Source organism: Myodes glareolus, chromosome 21, assembly GCF_982192425.1.
Source record: "Myodes glareolus chromosome 21, mMyoGla1.1, whole genome shotgun sequence".
NCBI classification, from domain to species: domain Eukaryota; kingdom Metazoa; phylum Chordata; class Mammalia; order Rodentia; family Cricetidae; genus Myodes; species Myodes glareolus.
In genome coordinates, this window is record NC_142046.1 from 11756974 (window position 1) to 11778724 (window position 21751).

Here is a 21751-nt window from a genome sequence, read left to right on the forward strand (position 1 = left end):
AGCCTGTATGACATAGTGCGGTATTATTTCTCACAGTGGCAGTTGTGTGGCTTCTGCATGGAGGCTGCCCTGGAAAGTGAGGTCATGGGCCACGTCCTCTCTGAGACCCGCTCTCCAGTGCAGTCAGCTCCCAGCTTTGGAGAAAGACCTTTTTCAGAATTAGGAAAACAGTTCTTCGTGTGTCAGGTCAGATTTGTCAGTTCACTTTGGGGTTGGTTTTGTGAACCAGGCCACTTAGAGGAGGATGTTTTACCTTTTATCAGAGTGGAAGCTGACATTCGGTGTGTGGGTGGCTCTGTGGAATATTTCACCTGTGTCTCTAGTGGAAATCTGAAACAGTACAAATGAGCATTTGCCAGCAGCTCCCTCCCCGCTAGACTGCTCTCTTTCAAGACAGGGTTTCAATTATTAATTTGGATATTTAATAAAATCCTTTGCCTTCAGTAACTTTCAGAAAATCTTCTGAGTTTATGTGAGTTGGATTTTTGCCCATGGGTTGGGTAAAATTCAATTCAAATATTCTTCATGAACAACATATGCTTTCTTTCTAGTTGAATGATATTAATAGTGATTATTAGAATACAACAGTTGTTATCATTTCAGCTACAAGTTTCTGAGCATCCTGTAGTGGGCATCATGTCTGTAGTTGTGCATGTGTGTGCATCTTTCCTTAGGTAAACAATCCAGTCCCTCTTTTTAGAGGGTAGACTGACCTGCAAAGAATGAGGCTTAGGAGAAGCCAGCACTGGAGCTCAGGGTCACAGGCACACCCTGCTTGCCTGCCAGGAGCCTCAGGCCTCCTGGTTTTTTAGCCCTTTGCCTCGGTGTTTTCTATAGCCAGCAGGTATGATCTGGCATCAGACCAAACACAGCTGTCCATCCCATGGCTCACATCCCACCTCCTCCTTCGCCAGAGCTTTATTTTGCTAACCAAGACATTTTCCACAGCTCTTAAGATAGAGTGGGCTGGAGGAGGAAACTGTTGCCTGGGGTTCTGGTCAGGGTCTGGGGCTTTGAGCGCCGCCTGGCCGTTCGCCTACTCTGGGCTCTCATGCATGCAGCTCATTATAGGCTTGGCCGCCTGCTCCTGAAATTCAGCAAGGCGGCCATGTCAGCTGGAAGGAGATGAAAAGTCGACTGTGCCCATGTGTTCCTGGTCTTTAGAAGTTGGGTCAGCGAGGTTTAGAGACTCTTTAAATATTTCAGTTTATAGGATTAGACTTGATCATCTGGGAAGGAAGGGTGCTGCCCCAGGCCCAGGCTTGGCATTTTCTTCATTTCTTTCATATGAGAGGTAGGTGTTTGACATTGCACGGTTCAAGTGTAATAAAACTTAAGTGTAATGAGTAAATGCAGTGAATTGGAGAGCTGCGGCCGCTCTGAGAGTTTGCTCCCCTTTTTTATTTTTTGGAAGTAATCATGACTTGGAAAGCAGCAGATTGGTACGAGGATTGTAAGCTGGCAACAGAAAACTCCTGGCTTTGAGGGAATTGGTAGTCTTTGGCCACTCTCTAAGGAACGATTTTCTGTGCCTGTTTGACTCTTTGCAGTGGGGTTGACAGTGCCCTGCAGTCCACTGGCCAGCTGGGAGCTCTACCATGCATGTTCATGGTGGTGAGCAAAGCCACGATGTTCTAATCCCAGGAGACTTAAGAAGTCTGGGATTTCAGTGGCTCCCAGGTCTCCCCCAATACAGCAAGCACCTCAAGTTTTCCTCTAAAGATGAACACGCCACTAGGGTGTGCACCTCCGCCAGGATGTGCCTTCTGTCAGCACATGAAGAGCTGGGGCAGTCTGGCCACCACCCCTGTACAAAAGCCCAGTGCCCCAAGTAGGGGACCCTGCCCCCTCCCAAGTCAGTGGGAGTGCTGTGTGCACACTGTCATTTTCTGTCATGTTTCGTGGAACGTGATCGCTCTTTGTACCTCTTAGATCCTAAATTTCAGAAGTAATTTGTCACTTTCAAAGAGCGTGTCATTAATAACCATTATTTAGAACTGTCGAGTCTTCAGTGTGAGTGTGCATGTACGTGCGTGTGTCTGTGTGTGTGTGTCTGTCTGTTTGTCTGAGTTAAACATCCAAAAACAATTGGTCTTGCTTGTAGCAAACAGTGTTTCCATGTTGGTAGATCCAGCCCTCCCCACCCCCAGCCCTACCCACAAGTGAGTTGTCCCCTGCCTGCCTTTAATCACATGAGGGTGGGTGGCGACAGAGACTGACCAAAGCCTGGCGTCCTGGAACTCATTAGTATTATTGGCAAAGACAGGATTATAAATTGAGAATTTTTTTAACTGATTGGAAAAAATTCCTATTTAACTATTTCATTTTATTGTCCTTACAAGAGAGAGGAGAAAGAGAAGAAAGATTTTCTCATCAAACATTTGAAACAGTAAATGAGGAACCCAGACTTCAACTCTCACTGGGTGTAGACCCTGCACAGTTGTTATAAATGCTTCAAAGATGGCACCTGGTCACCCTGGGGCCAGGGGCCAGGGGAGCATCCCCAAACCTGTAGATGGGTGGTGGTTAAGAGACAGCATTGCTATTCAGTGTATGCTAATGCACGTTGTTATTCTTAACATTAAAATTCCACTAAAGCACTAATAATTACTGTTAATACCGTCTAGTGGAAAGTTACAGTAAAGGAGCAGTAGTAGAAACAGTATTTAAGGGAGAGCTGCCGGCATGATAAGAATGCAAATAAGTGTTATTAGCCTAATGATTTTGCCGTCGCCATGGTTGTGCGGCAGCAGTGTTGTGAATATGTCATCCGGCACCCGTGAATTTGGAAAGTGTGTCAAAACACAACTTCAATTAGTTTGCTCTAATTATGGCTCTGGAGAGTTTGTGACTACATCACTCCTCATTAAAAGAGAGATTTTCTTATATGGATTAATGTAATATACAAAGGAAAGTTTCAGAGTTCCTGGCGCCATTTGCTCCTCTCAGGAGCTTGCTCCGAGCAGGCCTGATGGATGCAGAGGGCTCCTGTGTGACTGGACTCAGGAGATCTGATGGTGGGTGCCTCTGGTGAGACGGCTGCTGTGGTGTTGGACTGTATGGAGCGGCTCTTCCCCTGTCCTGCTGAAGTGCCACTGCAGAGGGAGCTAGGAGGCCTCCGAAAGCAGGGGATGGAGCCCGTTTGAATCAGTTAAGAGGTGTTTGCTACTGTGGCCCTCCTTTGCATGGAGCTCAGAAGAGCCTTTTAGCCTGAGTGGGGGCTGTGAGTAGAGGCGGCTTGGAGGAGAGACTCCTGACTCCAGGTTGTGTAATCACTGCGGTGGTAGATAATGAAATGCCTTCCCTCGTCTTCTCGTGGGGTCCGAACATCCAGTTCAGTTCATGAAGTGCTTGCCAGGCAGACGTGAAGACCTGAGCTCAGTACCCAGAACCTACATGAAAAGCCAGGAGTGGTGGGTGACGTGAGCATGCTATCCAGAGACACAGGTGAGCAGGCTTGTGTCTTCCCACAGTGTCAGAATTTACTGACTACCCTTCAACTCGCAAGGCTGAACAGTTCTAATGACAGCAGTTTGTCATAAACCTGCCTTCTGTGGGAACTTGGCCAAGGCAAATGCAAGCTCTCTCCTTCCTATCTTAATTACTAATGAATGTTAACCCCTGTCATACAATACACCATAAACCTGGATGTGGGTTATATGATGAATACACGTCAGAGAGGTCAGGAGGTTTCAGAAGTGGGCTGAGAGAGTCCGTATTGGTTAACTGATGGATCGGACCAGCGCTGGGGGAAGCTGCTGTCAGAACTGCTGAGTAACAAGTAACTTGACTTCTTAACCCTTTCTTTGGGCAAGTCTCAGCACTACTCCGAGCCTCTGTTTCTCCTTGCAGGTCTCGTGAGAATTCAGTGGGGAGTGTAGGTAGGCCTCGCAACTGGTGCTTCACCAACTCACAGCTTGTAGTGTCCTGCTCTTCCGGGCTTGCCGTGGAAGTGGGTCAGCACAGTCCTGCTTCACACCTTGGGATCTTACTTGGCTTCCTTCTGTCGCAGTCTTAACTCCCCAGTCTGGGAACCGGGGCGGGGCAGAGCAGGCATCCTCCTCCTACAGAGCCAGGGTACTCTTGGGCAGGGAGCAGCTGGGAAGGGGTTAAAGTAGTAATTGTGTAAGTCTTCCAGGCTTTCTCCCAGTTCTGCGATAATTTGATGAAGAACTTCACCCTAATTAAATATTCAAATTAGGAATAAGTGTCAATATGGCTTCCCATTGCCTGGAACGATGATTAATTGTATTCAAAACTCCAGTGGCCGCTGGAATCTGAGCCGAACCATTGTACCTGATTATTTCTGTGCTGCATTTGCCATGTTTTTGTTTTAAGATTTAAACCAGTAATTGATTTGCCATATGCTGTCGAGCTGCACACACTTAAAAGCTGCACAGTAGGAACTCGGGGAGCTATGATTTCCTTAGTCTTCCTATGACAGCTTTTGTTTTTGTTTTTTGGCTTATCCAATGCATTATGCTTTTGTGGGGGCCGGAGGGAATGGCCCCTGAGGGAAGCTCACTGTATAGTCAGGTTGGTAGTTGGAGTCGCATTGATCCAGGCAGATGGGCGGCTTGGATGGAAGTGAATGGATCTGCATTTGAGCTTTGCCGTTCCTAGGAAGGTAGCGGGCTGCAGTGGAAGGAGCATGGTTTCCATGAGAGCTCGGCCATTTTCTTTGACTTTCTATGACTTTGGGCAAGTTCCTTAACCTCTGTGAGCCACTTTGTCCCCGTTGTAGAATACTGTATACCCTACTGGGTTGTTGAGATGGTTGCGAGGTATGTAGAACAGTGGTAATTGTCATGGTCTCGGGTGCTTGCTGGGACAAAGCTCCTAGCATTCTCCTTCTCCAGAATCCTTTCTCCCTTATCTGAGTCGCACCTGTCTCCCACTTCTCCCTCTCAGACCCTGCATTGCCTGTATCTCGCCATGTGACATCTTTTGAGTTGTTATTTTGACACATGAATAGCTATTTTGTATCTTGAGCTTTTTCTCCCCTTCCTGGCTAAGGCCATGCAAGAGACTCTCAACAGATGTTTGCCGTTGCTCCTATCCCTCATCATTTTAAAACCAAAACCTGCAACCTTATACTCCTTTAGCCTTAGAATTTTAGAGCTTTTCGCTTTGCAGTAGCTTTGTGTATTTGTTTCAGTTTGTGGTCAGTAGATTCCTACTGGGAGAATATGCTTTGCTCTGGCTTCTTAAACCATCGTAGCAGCTAGTGCAGTGCTTCGCTTATAGCAGGAGCCCAGTTAAAGACGAATGGACAGGCATGGGGAGATGGCCCAGTGAGTAAGGGCACTTGCCACCACGTTTGTTAGAAGAGAATTGACTCTCATAGGTTGACCTCTGACCTCCACATGCACACCATACCACACACATAAATACAAAAATAACCAGTTGTGGCCCCTTGTTAGTGAGAGCAGTCTGGTGCACACTGATAACACCACCCTCTCCCTGGATGGGGCCCTGCTCACTAGGACGGTTAGGATTCAGTTTCTGTCTGGGCGTGGAGCGCTTTTGAGTTAAGCTTACAGCACTCACTTTCCTTCACTGGTGTGGAAACGTGCCCCATCAGACTATAGAAGTGACAGCAGTGACTTTTCCTGGACATGGCCTTCAGAAACGGCAAGAGAAGAAAAAGCACAACTGAGAACGTGGCGGGCCGGACACGTAGCTGTTGAAGTGCTGCCTTCCTGTTTCCCAGGAACTGAGTCCAAGAAGCTTTACTGGAACCCTTCAGAGCTCAATCTGATGTGGTGCTCAGAGGACCTGGAAGCAGGAGCCAGGCTAAGAGGTCTGCATGCTGGCCAGGTCCTTCCAGCTGAAAACGATCCATTTTAATTACCTTCAGGGTGTACCAGCCCCTGAGCATATGGTCCTTAAGAAGCAAGGGTCCCCAGACTGTCAGCGAGTGTGGGCACTGGCCAGGGACCTCTTTCTGACACTGTTGACCAGCTTGTAGTGCGGATGCTCCAAAAGGTGCTGATTAAAATGCCAGCAGGTGCAGTGAAGGTCCCATCCCTGTGACTCCCACACCCGGCTCACACCAGGTGTTTTATCAGAGCCTTTTTCTTCATTAAGTGGCATTCATTAAGCACGTCCTCACACCTGGTGCTGAAGCGGTGCCTCACAGCCGACTTCTTCCCAGTGGTGTTTTGCGTGAATAAAAGGGAATTTCATTTAGCCATTTGCCAGCCCCCACCACCACTTTAACTCAATTACTATTGCTTTTGCATGATTCTTACACTGTCTTCAACTCTCCTTTGTGCACTGCCCATGGTCGTGTCCCACAGTTCCACAGACGCATGATGTATGATGGTGAGACAGCCCTTTCACACTAGTGCTGTGCTCGGGGCTGGCCCCTGTGCCACCTCTTAGAGTCCTGCCACAGCTTCGAGAGGCTTCCCCTGGCTTTGCCCTTGTTTCATTAAAAACACTAGCAACGACAAGCAGGAGATGAGTGGCGTGGGTAGAGTCCACTCTCCCCTCGGGTTATTGTTGACACCACATGCGTGTACAAGAGCTGGACATCCTTCAGGCCTGTTGACACTGAACCTCTGCACAAAAGTTGGTTGTCCCTCAGGGCTGGTTGTGACATGCAGTTTGGAGCTTCCTAACAACTGTGTTACAGAACACATCCAGTTCATATGTCCCTTCTTGTTCTGCCCCGACAATGTTAGGAGGTCCTCAAAGCAGCCCCAGTTCGCTGTCTGAACCTGGGGCTGACCTGGTTCCTGGCAGCTGAGGTTCCACTCTACATAAGGTCCTCCCCAGCCATCTCCTAACCCCCTAACCACTGACCCCCTAACCACTGTCTTATGTCTATGTAACTTTCTATGGTGAGCTTACAACATTGTTATCAGGTGTGCTTAATCTGGGGTCTGGGAGGGAGCCCCACTCCCCGTGTGGGAGCCCCCTTCAGTAAGGGTTCTGAATATGCCCCAAGGTGGAAGCCCTGCTCCCCGTGTGGGAGCCCCCTTCAGTAAGGGTTCTGAATATGCCCCAAGGTGGAAGTCATATTTGTGCTTCTTTTCTCCAGGCCTAGCATTTGTTGTCATTTTAAAAAGATTTGTTTTTATTATTTTGTGATTATATGTATGAGTATTTGTGTGTGTAGTATGTACATGTAAGTGCAGGTGCCTATGAAATCCAGAAGAGGGTGTGGGCCCTTGAAACTGGAGTTATTGACGGTTATAAGCCATCTGATGTGGGTGTTTTGCAAGAACAAACTGTGCTTCTAACTGTTGAGCAAGCTGCCCAGCCCTCTGTTCATTTTTTAGCTTCATCATTTCAAAGTTCGTTTATTGAATTTTTATAGTTTTTGCTGGTTTGGATGTTATTTTCTTGTTTTGTTTTGTTTATGAGACTGGCCTAGGATTGATTATATAACCCAGGCTGGCCTGGAGCTCATAGTGATCCTTCTGCCTCAGCCACTTATATGCTAGGATTATAGGTATAAGCTACCACACATGGCTTTGTTTATGCTTTTTTAACGTCCCTGTTAAGGAAAGTCATTTTATTTTCCAAATAGCTCAATATTGTAGAAAGTTGTGACCTTGTACCCCACCCAAAATCTCAGGAACCCCTAGGTCCCTGGAGCACATACAGGAGTCTGCAGCTTCAAAAGGTGGCAGAACAAACGGCTATACGTGTATGTATGGGGGCACAACATGAAACCAGTAACCGTCTCCAACTGCAAGTTAGCCACTGCCTCCTAGTGCAGTCCTCAGCAGTTTGAAGAGACAGCGGGGTCTGCTGCTGCCCGGTTGCGCATTCTCCATTCCTTTTGATCACTGGGTCCACAAGGTTGATGATTGCTTTTAAAAAATTCACACAGACCTGGAATCAACACTAGAAAATATAGATTTAAATTAGCAAGGAAAAGGCAAACTCAAAGGAAATAAATTGTGCTGGCAACTACTGTCATATAATAAAATGTCATCTGTAACTAAAGGACTTTCGTTCAGGACTGTCTGAGGCTCAGTGGCCATGTTAATTGAATAAGGTGCCTCACATTGACTCAGGGCAAGAGTGAAATTTCCTTTAGCATCTCTTTAGCTGGAGTTGTTGTTGGCAGCAGCATGATGCTCATCTGTTTCAGAAACGCCAGCCCCTCTGCACTGATGTGATGGCTTCAGAAGCAGCACCCAGCCCCAGCCCTGCAGGTATGACCTGTCTTCCCAGGGCAGGTCCTGAGAGAGGAAAGCCGGGCAGAGGCTGCCCTGATGCCTTCCATCAGCCAGATGTTGGAAAAATTGTTATCTGAATCAAGTAACAGTTGTTGATCACAGATGATCCCTGAGAATCCCAAGGAGAGGGCAGCCTGCTTTCTAGGTTTCCTGGTCATTCAGGGGCATCTCCACAGCCACTGTGTCTGCCCATAGACGGGGCACCTTTGGAGCCCACTCCTGTAATCCTGCTGTTTCTGTTGCAAAGTGGGCACTAGCCACGGTCACCTCCTGGAATATCTTGGTGGCATTTGAAGCTGTGTAGCTCTTGGCCCAGCTGCAGAGGGCTGAGCAAACAGACTGGCCCCTGTGCAGTCCTGCCCCTGCCTTCTCTGCTGCGAAGCGCTGCTATGATTTCATCTCGATTTGGGAGTGCCTGGGACTGGCAGGTTCCAGTTTCAAATTAGAAACTAGATTGTCCCCTCTTTCATGGGTGCCAGATTGGTCCATCTAGCAATCTCCTGAGATTTGCACAAAGACCTTGAACTATTTCAGCACATACTTGTACCATAACTTCATCTGTCCCCCATTTGTTTGATATCATTGGCTTTATAAGCAATGCCTCAAAGAAAGTATTTACTGTTTGTGTAAAGTTATCCTTGAGTCAGAGGGAGCTGCATTTTCCAAACCATTAACCAGCCTAGACTGAGGCTGAGAAGGAAGCAAGTTGGAAAGCCTTGCTGGAAGATTCCCAAAATTATCCCTAATTACAAGTCAAGATCAAATTTGCTCCTTCAGGAAGTCTGAGATAATTTTACAGGATCTCCCCTGAAGTGTGCAAGTGTGACTGTACAGGGCTCTGTTCTCAGCACTGGGAGTACCGAGGGGAGAAAAGTGATGGAGATCAAATACTGTCCCACAGAGGGAGGACTGTGCAGTAAGCAAGGCAGGGACATCATTAGAAAAGAACTCATAGGAGGGGGCATCTCTCCAAGGGTGGCCAAGGCAGGTATCTATGAGGCAGCCTGGCCCAAGAAGCCAGCATCTGGGAAGCTGCAGAAGAGTATTCCTGGCAGACAGAAATAGCAAGTGCAAAGGCCTGAGCAGGTCTGAAAGCCAAAGGGATAGGACACAAAAAGCTGAAGCTGGGATTGGTGAATGGGAGTGTGGGAGGCCAGGCTGAGCTGGCAGGACCTCACAGCCAGCCAGATGCAGTGCAAAGCAGAGGAAAGTCCCAGTGAAGCCTCAGGAGTCAGGTCTTTAGGATGGTGGCAACTTAGGAAGGAAGGGTTTATTTGGGCTCACCACCTGAGGGTACAGCCTGTCGTAGTGGTGAAGGCGTGGGGCAGCTGAGGTGGGCTGGCCACTGTGTCCACAGTATCTGTGGTGGTGGTGAAGGCGTGGGGCGGCCGAGGCGGCTGGCCGCTGTGTCCACAGTGTCTGTGGTGGTGGTGAAGGCGTGGGGCGGCCGAGGCGGCTGGCCACTGTATCCACAGTGTCTGTGGTGGTGGTGAAGGCGTGGGGCGGCCGAGGCGGCTGGCCACTATGTCCATAGTGTCTGTGGTGGTGGTGAAGGCGTGGGGCGGCCGAGGCGGCTGGCCACTGTGTCCACAGTCAGAAAGCACAGATGAGCACTACCTCTCGGCTTGTCTTCTCCTTGTTCAGTCAGGGACCCCAACTTGTGGCGCAGTGCCGTGCATACTTGGGGTAGGCCTTCCCACCCTAAAGTAATCTGGAAACTTGCTTTCTGGCGTGCTGAGAGACTTGTTTCCATGGAGATTCTAAATCCTATCACGTTGATAAGGTTAAACCTTGCACTAAGTTAAAGGGTTCGCTCATACTATGTGTGAGCGACAGCTACTCTGCTTGCAGCCCGTGTCTGCCTGGAGATGACATCCTTCAGAGGCCACGCCCTCCAAGGTTCTGGCACTGGGATAGAATCCCACATCCCATAAACTCTGCTGTCCATCTATGTACAGTGTTCTGTAGCTCGTTGGGGTTGCTGTGCTACTGTGTGCCGGGAATCTTGAGTTTAACTTCAGAAACATGGCCAGGACACTGCCATGCTGCCTGAGTGACCTTTCTGTCCTGATGGTCCAAGTTCGAAGGCAGTGTAGCTTTAAATAATAGTTGTCGTTCCCTCCAGAAGATGTGAGGATCTTCTGTCTCTCATTCCCAAATTTCTTACTGGTTTTGCTGTGGCGGGGCCTGTTTCTCCTCAATAACTCATTATCTTTGGAGATAAACGTTGGATGTAAGGCTGGCACTCTGTGTCTGACTCCAGGAACCGGAACTGGAGCGCCAGACCTTGCTCCTCTCACCTGAGCACTGAGGATCTCTCCTCAACCCCGAGTCCCTGCTTCCGTCCTGAGAAGAGTGGGCACAAAATATGTAGAAACTTGTTTTCTGTTCAACGCTTGTCTGCTCAGCAGCTCCTTCCTCAATACTTAGGCCTGTCTCTGAGATCTCTTAATTCCACGTTCCCAGACCCCCATGTCACCCCATGTATATAAACAGAAACCTTCCTTTCTCCTCTTGTGAGCTCCTGGCTGCTGCGACTGCTGCGGCTGCTGCCTTTTTCCTTCACGCGCTTCACTCCATGGCAGAGAAGCATGGGACATACAAGTTCATTTGGGAAACACCATGCAGAGAAGTGCAATGTCTGAGCCAGCAGCAGTTGGTGCCACAGAAGGTCCTAGAGGATTAAGTTCAACACTTGATTGGATCGACGAGTATTCAATAATTTAATTACTCTGTGACAGAAAGTGTCCTAGAAAATGGTGCAAAGTTGAGGTCTGGCCCTGCCGTCGAGCACACCTCAGTCCCGAGAATGTTCCAGCAGGTGGGTGAGGCCTCACAGGGAGAGCAAGAATTCTGACGTTGTCGTTCTGCCAGCAATACCTGGGTATAGCCCAAGCTTAGGTGACGGAACAATCCCTAGGCAGCCCCTAGCATCCACCCCTCCAGGAAGTTAGTGGTGCTGTGTTCCTCACGCCTGCTGGGCCCTGTACTGCACCGCAGTAGTTCTCCTTGACAGTATTGGCTGAAGGCAACCATGAGCATGTTGAGAGGGGTACTTGCTCTTGACATAGGCTCGCTTCTACTCTCTGCACACAGGCTCATAACCAGCTTTGTGGACTTAGGGAAGGTGCTTTCCTGAGCACCTACTGGGTCCTCTGCCCCGGGTGGCACACAGTGGCTCAAACCAGGGCACCATGTACACTGCCAGAGGTTGCTAGTCTCTTCAGTTGACCAGATAGTAAAATCCACACCGACTGTGGTGGGTGTGGAAGCCACTGTCTGAGCCTGGGAGTTTTGGTCATGCTGATCCATTGTATGCCACACTGAGGCCTGGGCCACACTGGCAGTCTCTGTGGAATACCTTAAAGACTGCTGGTGCCTTGAGAGGGCCGAGGCTGAGGGAGAAGATGGAGGTCTCCAGAAGGACCTGCCCTGGCCACTGCACGCTGCTGCTCACCTATGGATGACATTGTGTGCTTTCTGAGTCTCCTCGTAACCTCCTTTCTCCCCTGTCTCTCTCAGGCACATCTCACTAACACTACCAGCTACCTTCCGAGGCAGAAACAACACCAGTACCGACTATGAGTACCAGCTCTCCAATCTGTACGCCATCTCAGGTATGCGGGCCACTGTGACAGGCCAGTGCAGAACTGTGCATGCGGCCACCTTCTCCATGCTCCACTTCTCACCTCCCCTCTGCACACCAGGCCTGCCCTTTCCCTGGCCTTCTCTTTCTTCTGTGCTGGAACTTAGAGAAAGGCCGAATGCACGTCTGGAAGCTAGTGATGGACAATGTGTGGGTTTCTCGGGCTAAGGGAAGGTTGAGGGGTACTCAGCATATCCCTTACCTGCCAGCCCAAGCAGGGCCCCCAGACACACAGCAGTGTTGAGCTGCCATGTTCCTGCCTGTCCTCGCTTCATGTTCTCACAGCTAGCAAGCATCCAGAGGGGCACAGCCTCTCCCCCTCACTCGCCCAGAGTCTGTGGTTTCTGAACTAGACCTGGAAATGGATAGTGTTACTGTGGCAGGAACTTCACCAGCCCCAGCTTTCCTGTCACCTTCACTGGAGGGGGGAAGTGGGGCGGCCTCACTGCAGAACCGAGATTCATGAGGTGCAAGGCCATACAGGTGACTTGCTAAGAGCCCAGGAAACCCACAGATGCCTCCCATCGCTGGGGCCCCAGACGGGTATTTGTCTGTCAGGTGAATGTGGTAAATCGTTGCCACTTACTAGCACACATCCTTAATGCTGAGTGACATTTTGAACACGGGAACATGACATTCATTCATGTCCCATAATGAATCGGTTATTTAAAAAGTAATCTCCCTCTCTCTTTCCTTCTCCCTCTCTTTTTTTTCTAAAAACTGCAACTTCGGGTTACTGAACAGATGAACTCCAACAGTGGCGTAATTCTTGTCAGCACTCGTTTTTGTCGTTATGATCACTCTTTGATAGGTTTGGAAGTGAAAGCAAAGGCAGGTTGTTTCATTTCTAGGCAACACTCCTGCTGGGAGGGGGAGCCCCAAGTCTAGGCTCTGGCTGCATTCCAGAAGCCAGGGTGGGAGGGTGAGTGTGTGTCTGAGAAAAGTGTCTCTGGGGAGCATCGCTTCTGCGCCATGGCTATTTCAGCAGCGTCATTGGGGAACTTAACAAGTGTGGAGAGATGGCCTGTTTGGTAGAAAAGCTGACTATTTCCCACATGCTTGGCGGCAGAGTGGTTCGTAACAGGACTGTGACACCCAGGTCCACTCCCTTAGACTGTGCAGGGACAGCGCCCTCATGCACTGACTCTTCTTCAGCAGCGTGCAGATCTTAGGGTTTGCACTGGGCGCACCCGCCATTCCTGTGTTCTCTGATGGCTTTCCCAGCTGTTGATGCTCCCTCAGCAAATGGCCCACAGGGCACATGCTCTGGTCTGGTAGGAATGTTACTCTGCCTCTGGACTGCTGCTTCCTCAATGCAGCTTTGATGAGGTGCTGACTGGGTTCATTTCAGCTGCTGGTTTAGCAATAGCAAGGAACAGCCTCGGGACACATGGGATGCTGCTCAGAAACTTCCTGTCCCATTAGGCAAATAACAATCAGTGGGATTTTATCTTCAGAGGTAGTTGAGGCTTTAGCCAAGGCCACAGACAGCTCAAGTCTCCCTAGCAGCTGTAGGCACCAAATCACTCTGCCAGAAGCAGGCTCTCACAGTGCCACTAGAAGTGCCCTGTAGGCCCTGGAGACTCTGTGAGTCCCGCAGGCTCACCATGGTAACTGGTCTGGGGAAGTCATCCACTCCCTTCCATCCTCCCATACTGACTACCTGTTTGACCACCCTGTCACCCCCAACATAAAACTATCCTGTACCCCCAACATAAACACTATCTGGTACCAAGTCGCACACAGCTCAGTTTGGCATAGAGTTTCCAGAGGTTAATCCAGAAACAGTCACGGTGACATGTGCCCCAGCCAGCCTAGCCTGGTGTGGACCTGGCTACAGTAGGGGTTCTGCAGATCATACCGTGAATCATCCCGCTTGCCTCCCAGCCATCAGCGCAGGTCACTTCACTCTTCCAGGGCTCAGCCTTGGATGCAGACTTCCGACATGCTCTCTATGGTCTTGGAGCTATTGATAACCATTTTTCTGATGTATGGCCCTGTCCTGAGATAAGGAGATATCAAAACAATGGAACTAGAAGCGTAAAAGCAGCCCTGTTGGATAGTGCGGGGAATTGACTCTCCAGTGTTTGTTCACTGATACCTAGTGGTGCAGATCCCTGTTCCCTGAGCCAGGAAAGTCTCCTTCGCTCAGATGCCTACATAGAGAGCCTTAGCTCAGAGCTTCTGTAGCAGCAGCGACAGGGACTATCCAGGCTGCTCCCAGGCAGGACGGGAGGTACTGAGCCAGCATCTGTTTTGTTGAGAAACACAGTGTGAGAACCCTTCTGTCTGTAGTCACATGATCTGCCAGCAGAATGTTTCCAGGGCCTCAGCCCACCGACTCCAGCCAGTTTGTTCCCTGCCTATGAGGCCTTCCTTCCCTTTCATAGACATCCAGTGGTTTCTGGTTCTCAGCACTCATCAGTTTAGTCTTGATCTGCTTAGTCCAGAAGATTGTTTCTTGCTGGTGAAAAAGACTGAGAAATGCGTTGTCTCAGTGCTAGAATTCTAAAATACCTATATCCCTTGTGCTGCCGTATTGAAGCTTCCCCCCTCCCCAAAAAAAGAAAGCTGTGAAGTGGTCCTTTGAGCCTCATCCTTCCTCTTGGGAACATCCTTCCTCTTGGGACTGTCTTCTAGAAAATTCTTAGAGTTGCAATCCAACTTATGAAAAGAAGAGAGAGCACCCACTAGGGTGAGGACTGTCCCTGTTAAGGTGCTCCTGTGAAGTGGGCAGAGAAGGTTGGGGGCATCTCTTCCATGTCCAGGGCAAGGGTGTCCTACAGACTGTCTGTCTGGCGGCCTGGCTTTTTAACTAGCCACAAATAAAGTACACAGAATGTTGCCAAAAAAGTAAGATAGCTGAATGTTCAGTGAGATCTCATTTTTGAAATATAAGTTGGAGAAAGATTCACACCAACATGCTTAAGTCATGCTCTTCTTACTGTGGGCAAGCAATTGCCTGTGTCTGTCTCCTGAAATCCTTTCCAGAGTGAGTTCCATAGACATATAACTATTGTCTGCATGGGCCTTCGAGATCTGAGCCCCTTGAAGGCTCCTCTTGGCCTCCGTACCCCAGGTGGATCTGACTGAATCTTTCCAAGCCAACCCTGTCGACTGTCCCTGACCAATAGTTTTCTTTTTGAGCATATCTTATTTTTTAAGTTACTTTTTAAAATTGTTATTCTTTTTATTTTATGTCAATGAGTGTTTTGTCTTCACGTATGTATATGCACTGTGTGCTGCCTAATGCTCACGGAGGCCAAAAGAGGGCACCAGGTCCACTGGAACTAGAGTTGCAGATGGTTACTAGTCCCAGTGTGGGTGCTAGGAATTGAACTCAGGTTCTCTGAAAGAGCAGCCAGGACTCACACCCACTGAGCCAGCTCTTCAGCTCAGCATCACCTATTAACTAAAAGTTCTGTTTTTGTAGTTGGTTCCTGTCAGCAGTAGCAAGAACAGAGGCACAGCTACACTCTGTCGCCTGACATGCCTGGGTTCTTTTAGGAACCCAGACTCAAGTAAAACAGGACACAGTTGGATTTGATACCAAAAGAAATTTCAAAATGAGCCAGCATGAAGCAGGGTGGTAGTTTATTAGACTAGAGAGGCGCCTCTGGGAAGCATTACACACACCAAGAGTGTGGGGTGGGCGTCTCAAAGACGGGGCCTCAACTCAGCAGCAGCTGTGTACAGTTTCAGTGGCTGTTGGGTTAACCTCAAAGGGTTCTTCAGAAACCACTCCCTCCCTTTTTGATAAATAAGATTATTTTTGGACTCTGTATGATCCATGGATAAAACTCAGACCCTCTGCAGTCATACAAAGGGTTTAGGGCATATACTTTCATTGGAAGGCGTTTCTGATGAGACTTTTAGAAAACTGTAGGTTGGGGGAAGTGTGTTGGGATTTTCAGTGCCCAGCTGGTGAAAGCTCTTAGGTAGATCCCCAAATACATACAATAAAATTAACATTGTGTAAGATCCAGAGGAAACCCCAGACTCAAATAACATGTAAAGCAAAGAATGTTTATTAATATTACAGCGTGCGTGCAGGGTCGTTCGCCTGTTGAAATGGCGACAACCCTGAGAGGAACGTGCAGGCTCCTTTTAAGCCCAGCTCCAGGGAGTTCCAGAGACAGTTAGGTTGCCTTGAATATGACTGGTTAAGCACGCAGCAGTTATACTAGTATATTTTTAATTGGCCGAGGTTTAGTTATATCATCTTTGGACATACTTACACAAGTGACTCAGAAGGGGCTGCTGGATTTGTCCTTGAGACACTGTGAGGCTGGCTCGGGCCTCCTCTCTGAATGCAAGGGCACTGTGAATAAATGGCCCTTTGTTGGGAGAGACACCTGTTTTGCCCTTCTCAGAGAACTGAAACCTAAACTCAGTTGTGAGAGTGGGAGAGGTTAACCCCTTCATTGGATGTGAGAAAATGACAGTGTGTGGGAAATAGAATGGGAGCGTCGATGCAGCTGTCTGGCTGTCTGGCAGTGGATTCTGGATTTCCCTTGAGTCTCTGGTGGGTAAGATGAAAAGCACAGTATCCTTTTCCTGAGCACAGAGAGTAACCCTTCCTCCTCGAGCACTGCCACTGGGGACAGCTCCAGGTGTGCGCCCCTGAGAGCAGCACAGAGTGACAGAGTGGCTGTGCACGTGCTCATCCTGTCCAGCCACCTTGTCTCTTCAGGTTCTGCTCTGTCTGGGAGATACCCCAGTGGGTGAGAATACCACAGACACATGTTCAGAGTAGCAGGTCCCTCAGGCAACTGTGTGCGTGAGTGAGAGAACTAGAAATATTTACACTGGGGTGAATTTTATAGCACACCCCAACTTTCTGTGCCCATAATGGTGTTTGATGAGAACAGTCCTTGCAACCCTGGGGAAAAGTGTCCCTTCTCAACTGAAATGACCCACACTACTGAGACCTTTGTGAGATGCATATTAGGGCACAGGATGCTGCTTCCCAGTCTTCTGCCCACAGCTGTGGAGTACTACGCCAGGCTTCCACCAGGAGAGGCACATCTGTGCCAGAGGGCTCCTGTGAGGAGGGACTTAGCCAAAGGGCCTCCATGTCACTGTCCTATCCCAGGGTGCTTCTTCAGTTCCATGGCAGATGTGCTTAACGAACATGCCCCCAAAGCAGCGGAAGCTGGGTTGCTTGGGCCTTTGCTGACTGCAGTTACAAGCTTTGCAAAATTGCCCATTTAAAATATTTTTTTGAAATTAAAATATAATTACATTGTTTCCCCCTTTCTTTTCCTCCTTCCAATTGCCTTTTAAACCCCAGAAAACTATTTTTTTCCAAGAAAAACTAACGTGGGAGTTTAAGGTAGTAAAATTAAGGCAAATATGAATGAAAGCTAGCAAGCTAGGAAACCCAAGCTTTCCCACACACAGACCCTGAGGAGGCGCCACAGGACAGAAACACCAGGACCAGTGCTGAGCAGAGGTGGGGACCCAGGCAGGTAGCCCCACGGACAGCATCGCTGACCTCACGCAGAAGTGAAAGCCACACCCAGATCTGCCCTGGCTCACTGCCGGAGCATGATGGCTTCAACTCCCCACTCCCCAACATTAGGTTACCTCCAGCCACCCAAGTCTTCTCTTTAATTACTAGAAAAACCATCTTCCTAGCCTCCATGGCTACTCTCTTAAAAACCGACTTTCTTTCAAAGTGCTTGATACCAAGGAGGGCTGAAGGTGCTTGGGTCAAAGTCCATCATCTTCTCCCAGTAGAAGTGGGGAACAATTTTATCTGAAATACAGATCTATGGATGAGCTGTGGAACTCTGTCGTGGGCTGCAAAGGCACGAAGCAATTAAAAATAATTAATGATTTCTGAGGATCAGCCTTTCTCCATGCAGTTTTAATCCAGTTCTCATTTAAATTGGAAGATGGACATTTAATTATCAGTATTATGAAACTCGTGATTTATACATTTCATCCAATGAGATAAAATTTCTGCCAGTAGCTCTTCATCTTGTGGTGAAAAGACTGTGTGTCTTGCAGGGAGGGTGCTTTATGGCAAAGAGTCTGTGTTTCTTAGAGGCTGCTTGTTTAAAACCTCACCAGCCACACAAGCAGAACACTTCATCCCAAACACCGGTCCTTTCTTTTTCTAGTGATTAGTCTCCTTCCCCCCAACCCTGTGTGTGGGGGAAGGAGGGTGAAAAATAAAACTGGGTGTGATTGCTCCTACCTGTAACCCTAACTCCTTGCAAGAAGCCACGTGTGAGGGTTGTGGTGAGCTCTGGGTTATCCTGAACTGTAGAGTGGGACTGTACTGCCCAAACAAAACATTGAAAGTAAGTCTCATGCCTCAGTGAAGCTTTGCAGGGTTGGAATGAGAGATCTGAGGCTCAGACAGCAGGGAAGCCCTGATCTACTGTGTGGCATGCTTCTGGCTGTGGTGCTCAGGGTTAAGGTCTTAGGTAACAGGATTTGCACCTGGTTCCCCTTGTGCATATGCTGTAGGTCTCCTTTTAGCTCGTGCATGGGTTGAGTTGGTCACTAATGGTTACCACCAAGGAAAGAACCTTGTGTCTCTGTGGGAGTGCATGAGGGATGCTGCCTCTGTTCCCAGTGTCCCTATGGCCTTTGTCTTTGGTGGACATGCTCTCCTGGCCTGAGTGAGTTCTGTTTCCCTTTATCCTCTACTGGGGTGCTCAGGAACACCTGGGATGAGTTAGAAAGGTGTTAGGTGAATGCCTGGGTATACAGCGAAGGCCCCAGCAGGGAGTAGCAACCCGACACAGCCACAGAGTGCAGTGTGTAGGGAAAGTTCCTGACTGCAGTGAAAAGTGTGACTGACAGCAGTGCTCAGGTCAAGAGGGAGGTGAGCGGTGGCAGAGGTAAGAGGAATTTTGTCACCACTTGTGCTGGCCATGGCTCACCTTGTCTACCCATCTGCCCCAGCCCTGACTGACAATGACATTGAGTCTAAAGAAAAATATAATAAGGAAAAGGAGAGCTGAACAGGAGCGGACGGGGAATTGATCCGCCAGCGTATTTGTACATCCTGATGTAAAGGGGTGGTTGACAGGTGGCCAGGCTCGCTCTGTACACAACCATGTGTGTGCTGTCAGGCGCACGCACACTGCCTCGTTTCGATTGATGAATTGCCTGCTTTCTTGATTAAACCTTCCGTCACTTAAGAAACAAAAAGCCTGTGTTTAGATGGCAGAGTGGGACATGTCAAAAAAATCTGTCTCCTTTACCTTTGTGCAGATGTGGGCACAGACTGTAACATGTATTATTAAAATGAATGTGGCATTTACTGTGCATTATTCCTTCCCTGGGAGAAAGGACTGTAAATTATATGCTAATAATAAGCTTTAACCCTTTCGAAATGCGGGAAGATTTAAGAGTGCAAATACTCACAGAGGCCTGGCTAATTGGATGTGTTTTTGTACATTCACCATGGTCGCCATGTCACAGGAGTTAATGAACACTCCGCACAGGCACATTCACAGGGCACTCGGAGCTCAAGCCTTCTGGAACTTTACGGCTGCTAGTGTGTCTACAGAACTCCACAGAGGGACTGAGCCTGACCCCCTGCCCATGGCTGCCCAGTGCCCCGTGACTGCAATGCTGAGTGTCGGTATGGGCCCTTCTCTTTTTCTGCATTCCCCACTTCGTGAGGCTCGTGGTCCAGCCCAAGCAGGAGTCTGGACATGCTGAGTGCCTTCCAGCTCTCCTGCTTGACCAAGCCTTTTCTAACCCTCACTTCCCACTGCCCAGGTGGGAAATGCTTTTTCCCAGCACAGCTTGGGTCCTTCATTCTTCTCAGGTCAAATCTGCGTGTCTCCCCAAGTCCCCAAGCCATTAGTGACTGCTTCCTCCAGACCCCACCTGACACATAGCACACAGCTGTGTCCGGCCAGCCCGGCCTCTCTCAGTCTTTGCCTTTGTCTCTGCTTTTGCACCAGGCACAACAGCAGTTCAAACGCCTCACCTTTCCGTGTCTTTCCAGAACTATCTTCAAAGACCTATTGTCAAGCTTCTCTCAAAGCCTTTAGGGTCTCCTCCAATCTGCTGCCATCCTCCTGGCTCACCCCACATGGCCTATGCTGAGCATCTTCAGCAGACAAGAGTCCTGTTCAAAAGCCTGGGGGTAGCCTTCTTCCCTTTGTAAGCCAGGACGATATAGGTAAACAAAGTCCACAAAAGGAGCAAGGCTGCTCACCCTCCCTTGGTTATCAGACTCCCAGGGCCATAGCAGGCCCTGTGCTCCTGTGATCAACAGGAGACCTGTTGACAGAAGCTGTCATGTCACTGACAGGACACATGTTCTGAATCTTGATACATGCTTCCCAGCTTTCAGAGAGGGAGAGAGAGCACTGCTGGGAGCAGCCTCCCAGGTTGTACACTGAATAACATACTTGAATAGCGTCCCCTGGAGTCTTGAATTATGCTAACTCAGGCAGGTGACACAATGCTATAGTTACTCTCAGACCTGGAAAATACAAGAATTGTCCAGCCCCATCCCCCAGTGCTGGGAGGATTCAGAGCTTGGTAAAAACAATTTGAAAGGCAGGAATCTGTGTAAGAATGTGGGTGCTCTCTGCGGGACACTTTCTCTGCAGGGCGTGATCTGTGGAAGAGCCCAAAGATTTGTGGGGAGTTATGGCTCGGGATATACTGGCCCGTGCCCAGCATGGTCTTCACTGTAGCTATAGCCTGGTTCTCCCTTACAGAATTCTGATGGATATGGTCTCTTCTGAATGTTAGAGAAAATATGTCCTCCCCGACCCCAGTCCAGAGAAACGGGCAGTAAAGGCTGTCCGCCACAGTTCAGCCAGCACCTCTGGAAGCCAGGATGCCGACACGCATCATCACTTAGAAGTGGCCTGTTTTCCGTGGCAGACAGCCCACAGGCCCTTCTGAGGAGGCGACAGGATGACGGCTCAGGAGCAGGAAGGAGGGAAGTGCCAGGCAGGCAGAGCCTGCCAGCGTCTATAAAATCTTCCTGTATGTGCCTTTGGTGTCTGCAGGAAAAATGCCTGATGGGAGCTGATGGCTGCCAAGGCCTCTGTGTGCACTCTGCAGGTGGGGGAGCACCGAGACACACTCGAGTTTCGTCACTGTGGAAAATAAAAAGATTATGAAGTGGCGGGTACTTTAGAGCGCTTAAGAAGGTGGCCGCCTCCCACTGCGCCCTCAGTCTGTGTTTGATTTGAAAGCCTGGTGGAGCATGGGCAGCAGTGCCTTAAATCTGCAGACAAGGTGAGGCAGACAAGGGCTTTGGGTGGACCTTGGCAGGAGCTTGCAGAGCAGCTTCAAGCCTCCAGGGATCTGAGGAACACCAGGACTGGATGGAAGCCCATCTCCCAGGTCAGTTTGGCAAAAACAGCTGCAGTTGTCTGAGACAGGTGTGGTCACCCCTGTCAGGGCCACAGGTACCATGGATACGTGCAGCTCAAGGTGGTGCAAGACTCTGCCTGCTGCTATGCACCCACAGGCCTTAGACATCACGGGCACTCTGCCCAGACACTGCCCTGACAGAAAGTCTGGGAACTCCTTCCTCCCGGCGTTTACCTTCTCTGTCTGGCAGAGGACACCATTTCAGACCTGGCCCCAGAAATACTAATAGCCAAGGACGTGCACTCAATCCTAGCTCTGGACGCTGATCTAGGACGGGCTGTGTGCGTTTGCCTTTGTTCTCCACCAGTGTCTCTCCATAATAAGCCATCAACTAAGGGGAGAGGGTGTGGCTAAGAGAACTTCTTTCATTTAAATGCATTTAGGGAGCTGAAGTTAGTTTTACTTTATTAAAATGGGCTGAGTTCATTGAAATAATGAATTTAATAATATCTACCCCTCCCCAGTACTTGGTATATGCAGGACTCCCCTGTGGGCATTTTTTGTGTGCATTTTGTCAGTAATTTAAAATATCCTTCCC

The 21751-nt window shown here is 49.1% G+C and overlaps 1 protein-coding gene across 5 annotated transcripts in view; it reads left to right on the forward strand.

The window, feature by feature from the left end:
• The window catches only part of Mvb12b (multivesicular body subunit 12B), a 153905-nt gene that overhangs the window by 67512 nt on the left and 64642 nt on the right, over positions 1 to 21751 (forward strand). For all 5 annotated transcript variants that reach the window (XM_087899708.1, XM_085681329.2, XM_085681330.2 and 2 more), the window contains exon 7: positions 11721 to 11815. In XM_087899708.1, coding sequence (XP_087755834.1) covers positions 11721 to 11815 — 95 coding nt within the window. The remainder of the gene's footprint in view (positions 1 to 11720; positions 11816 to 21751) is intronic.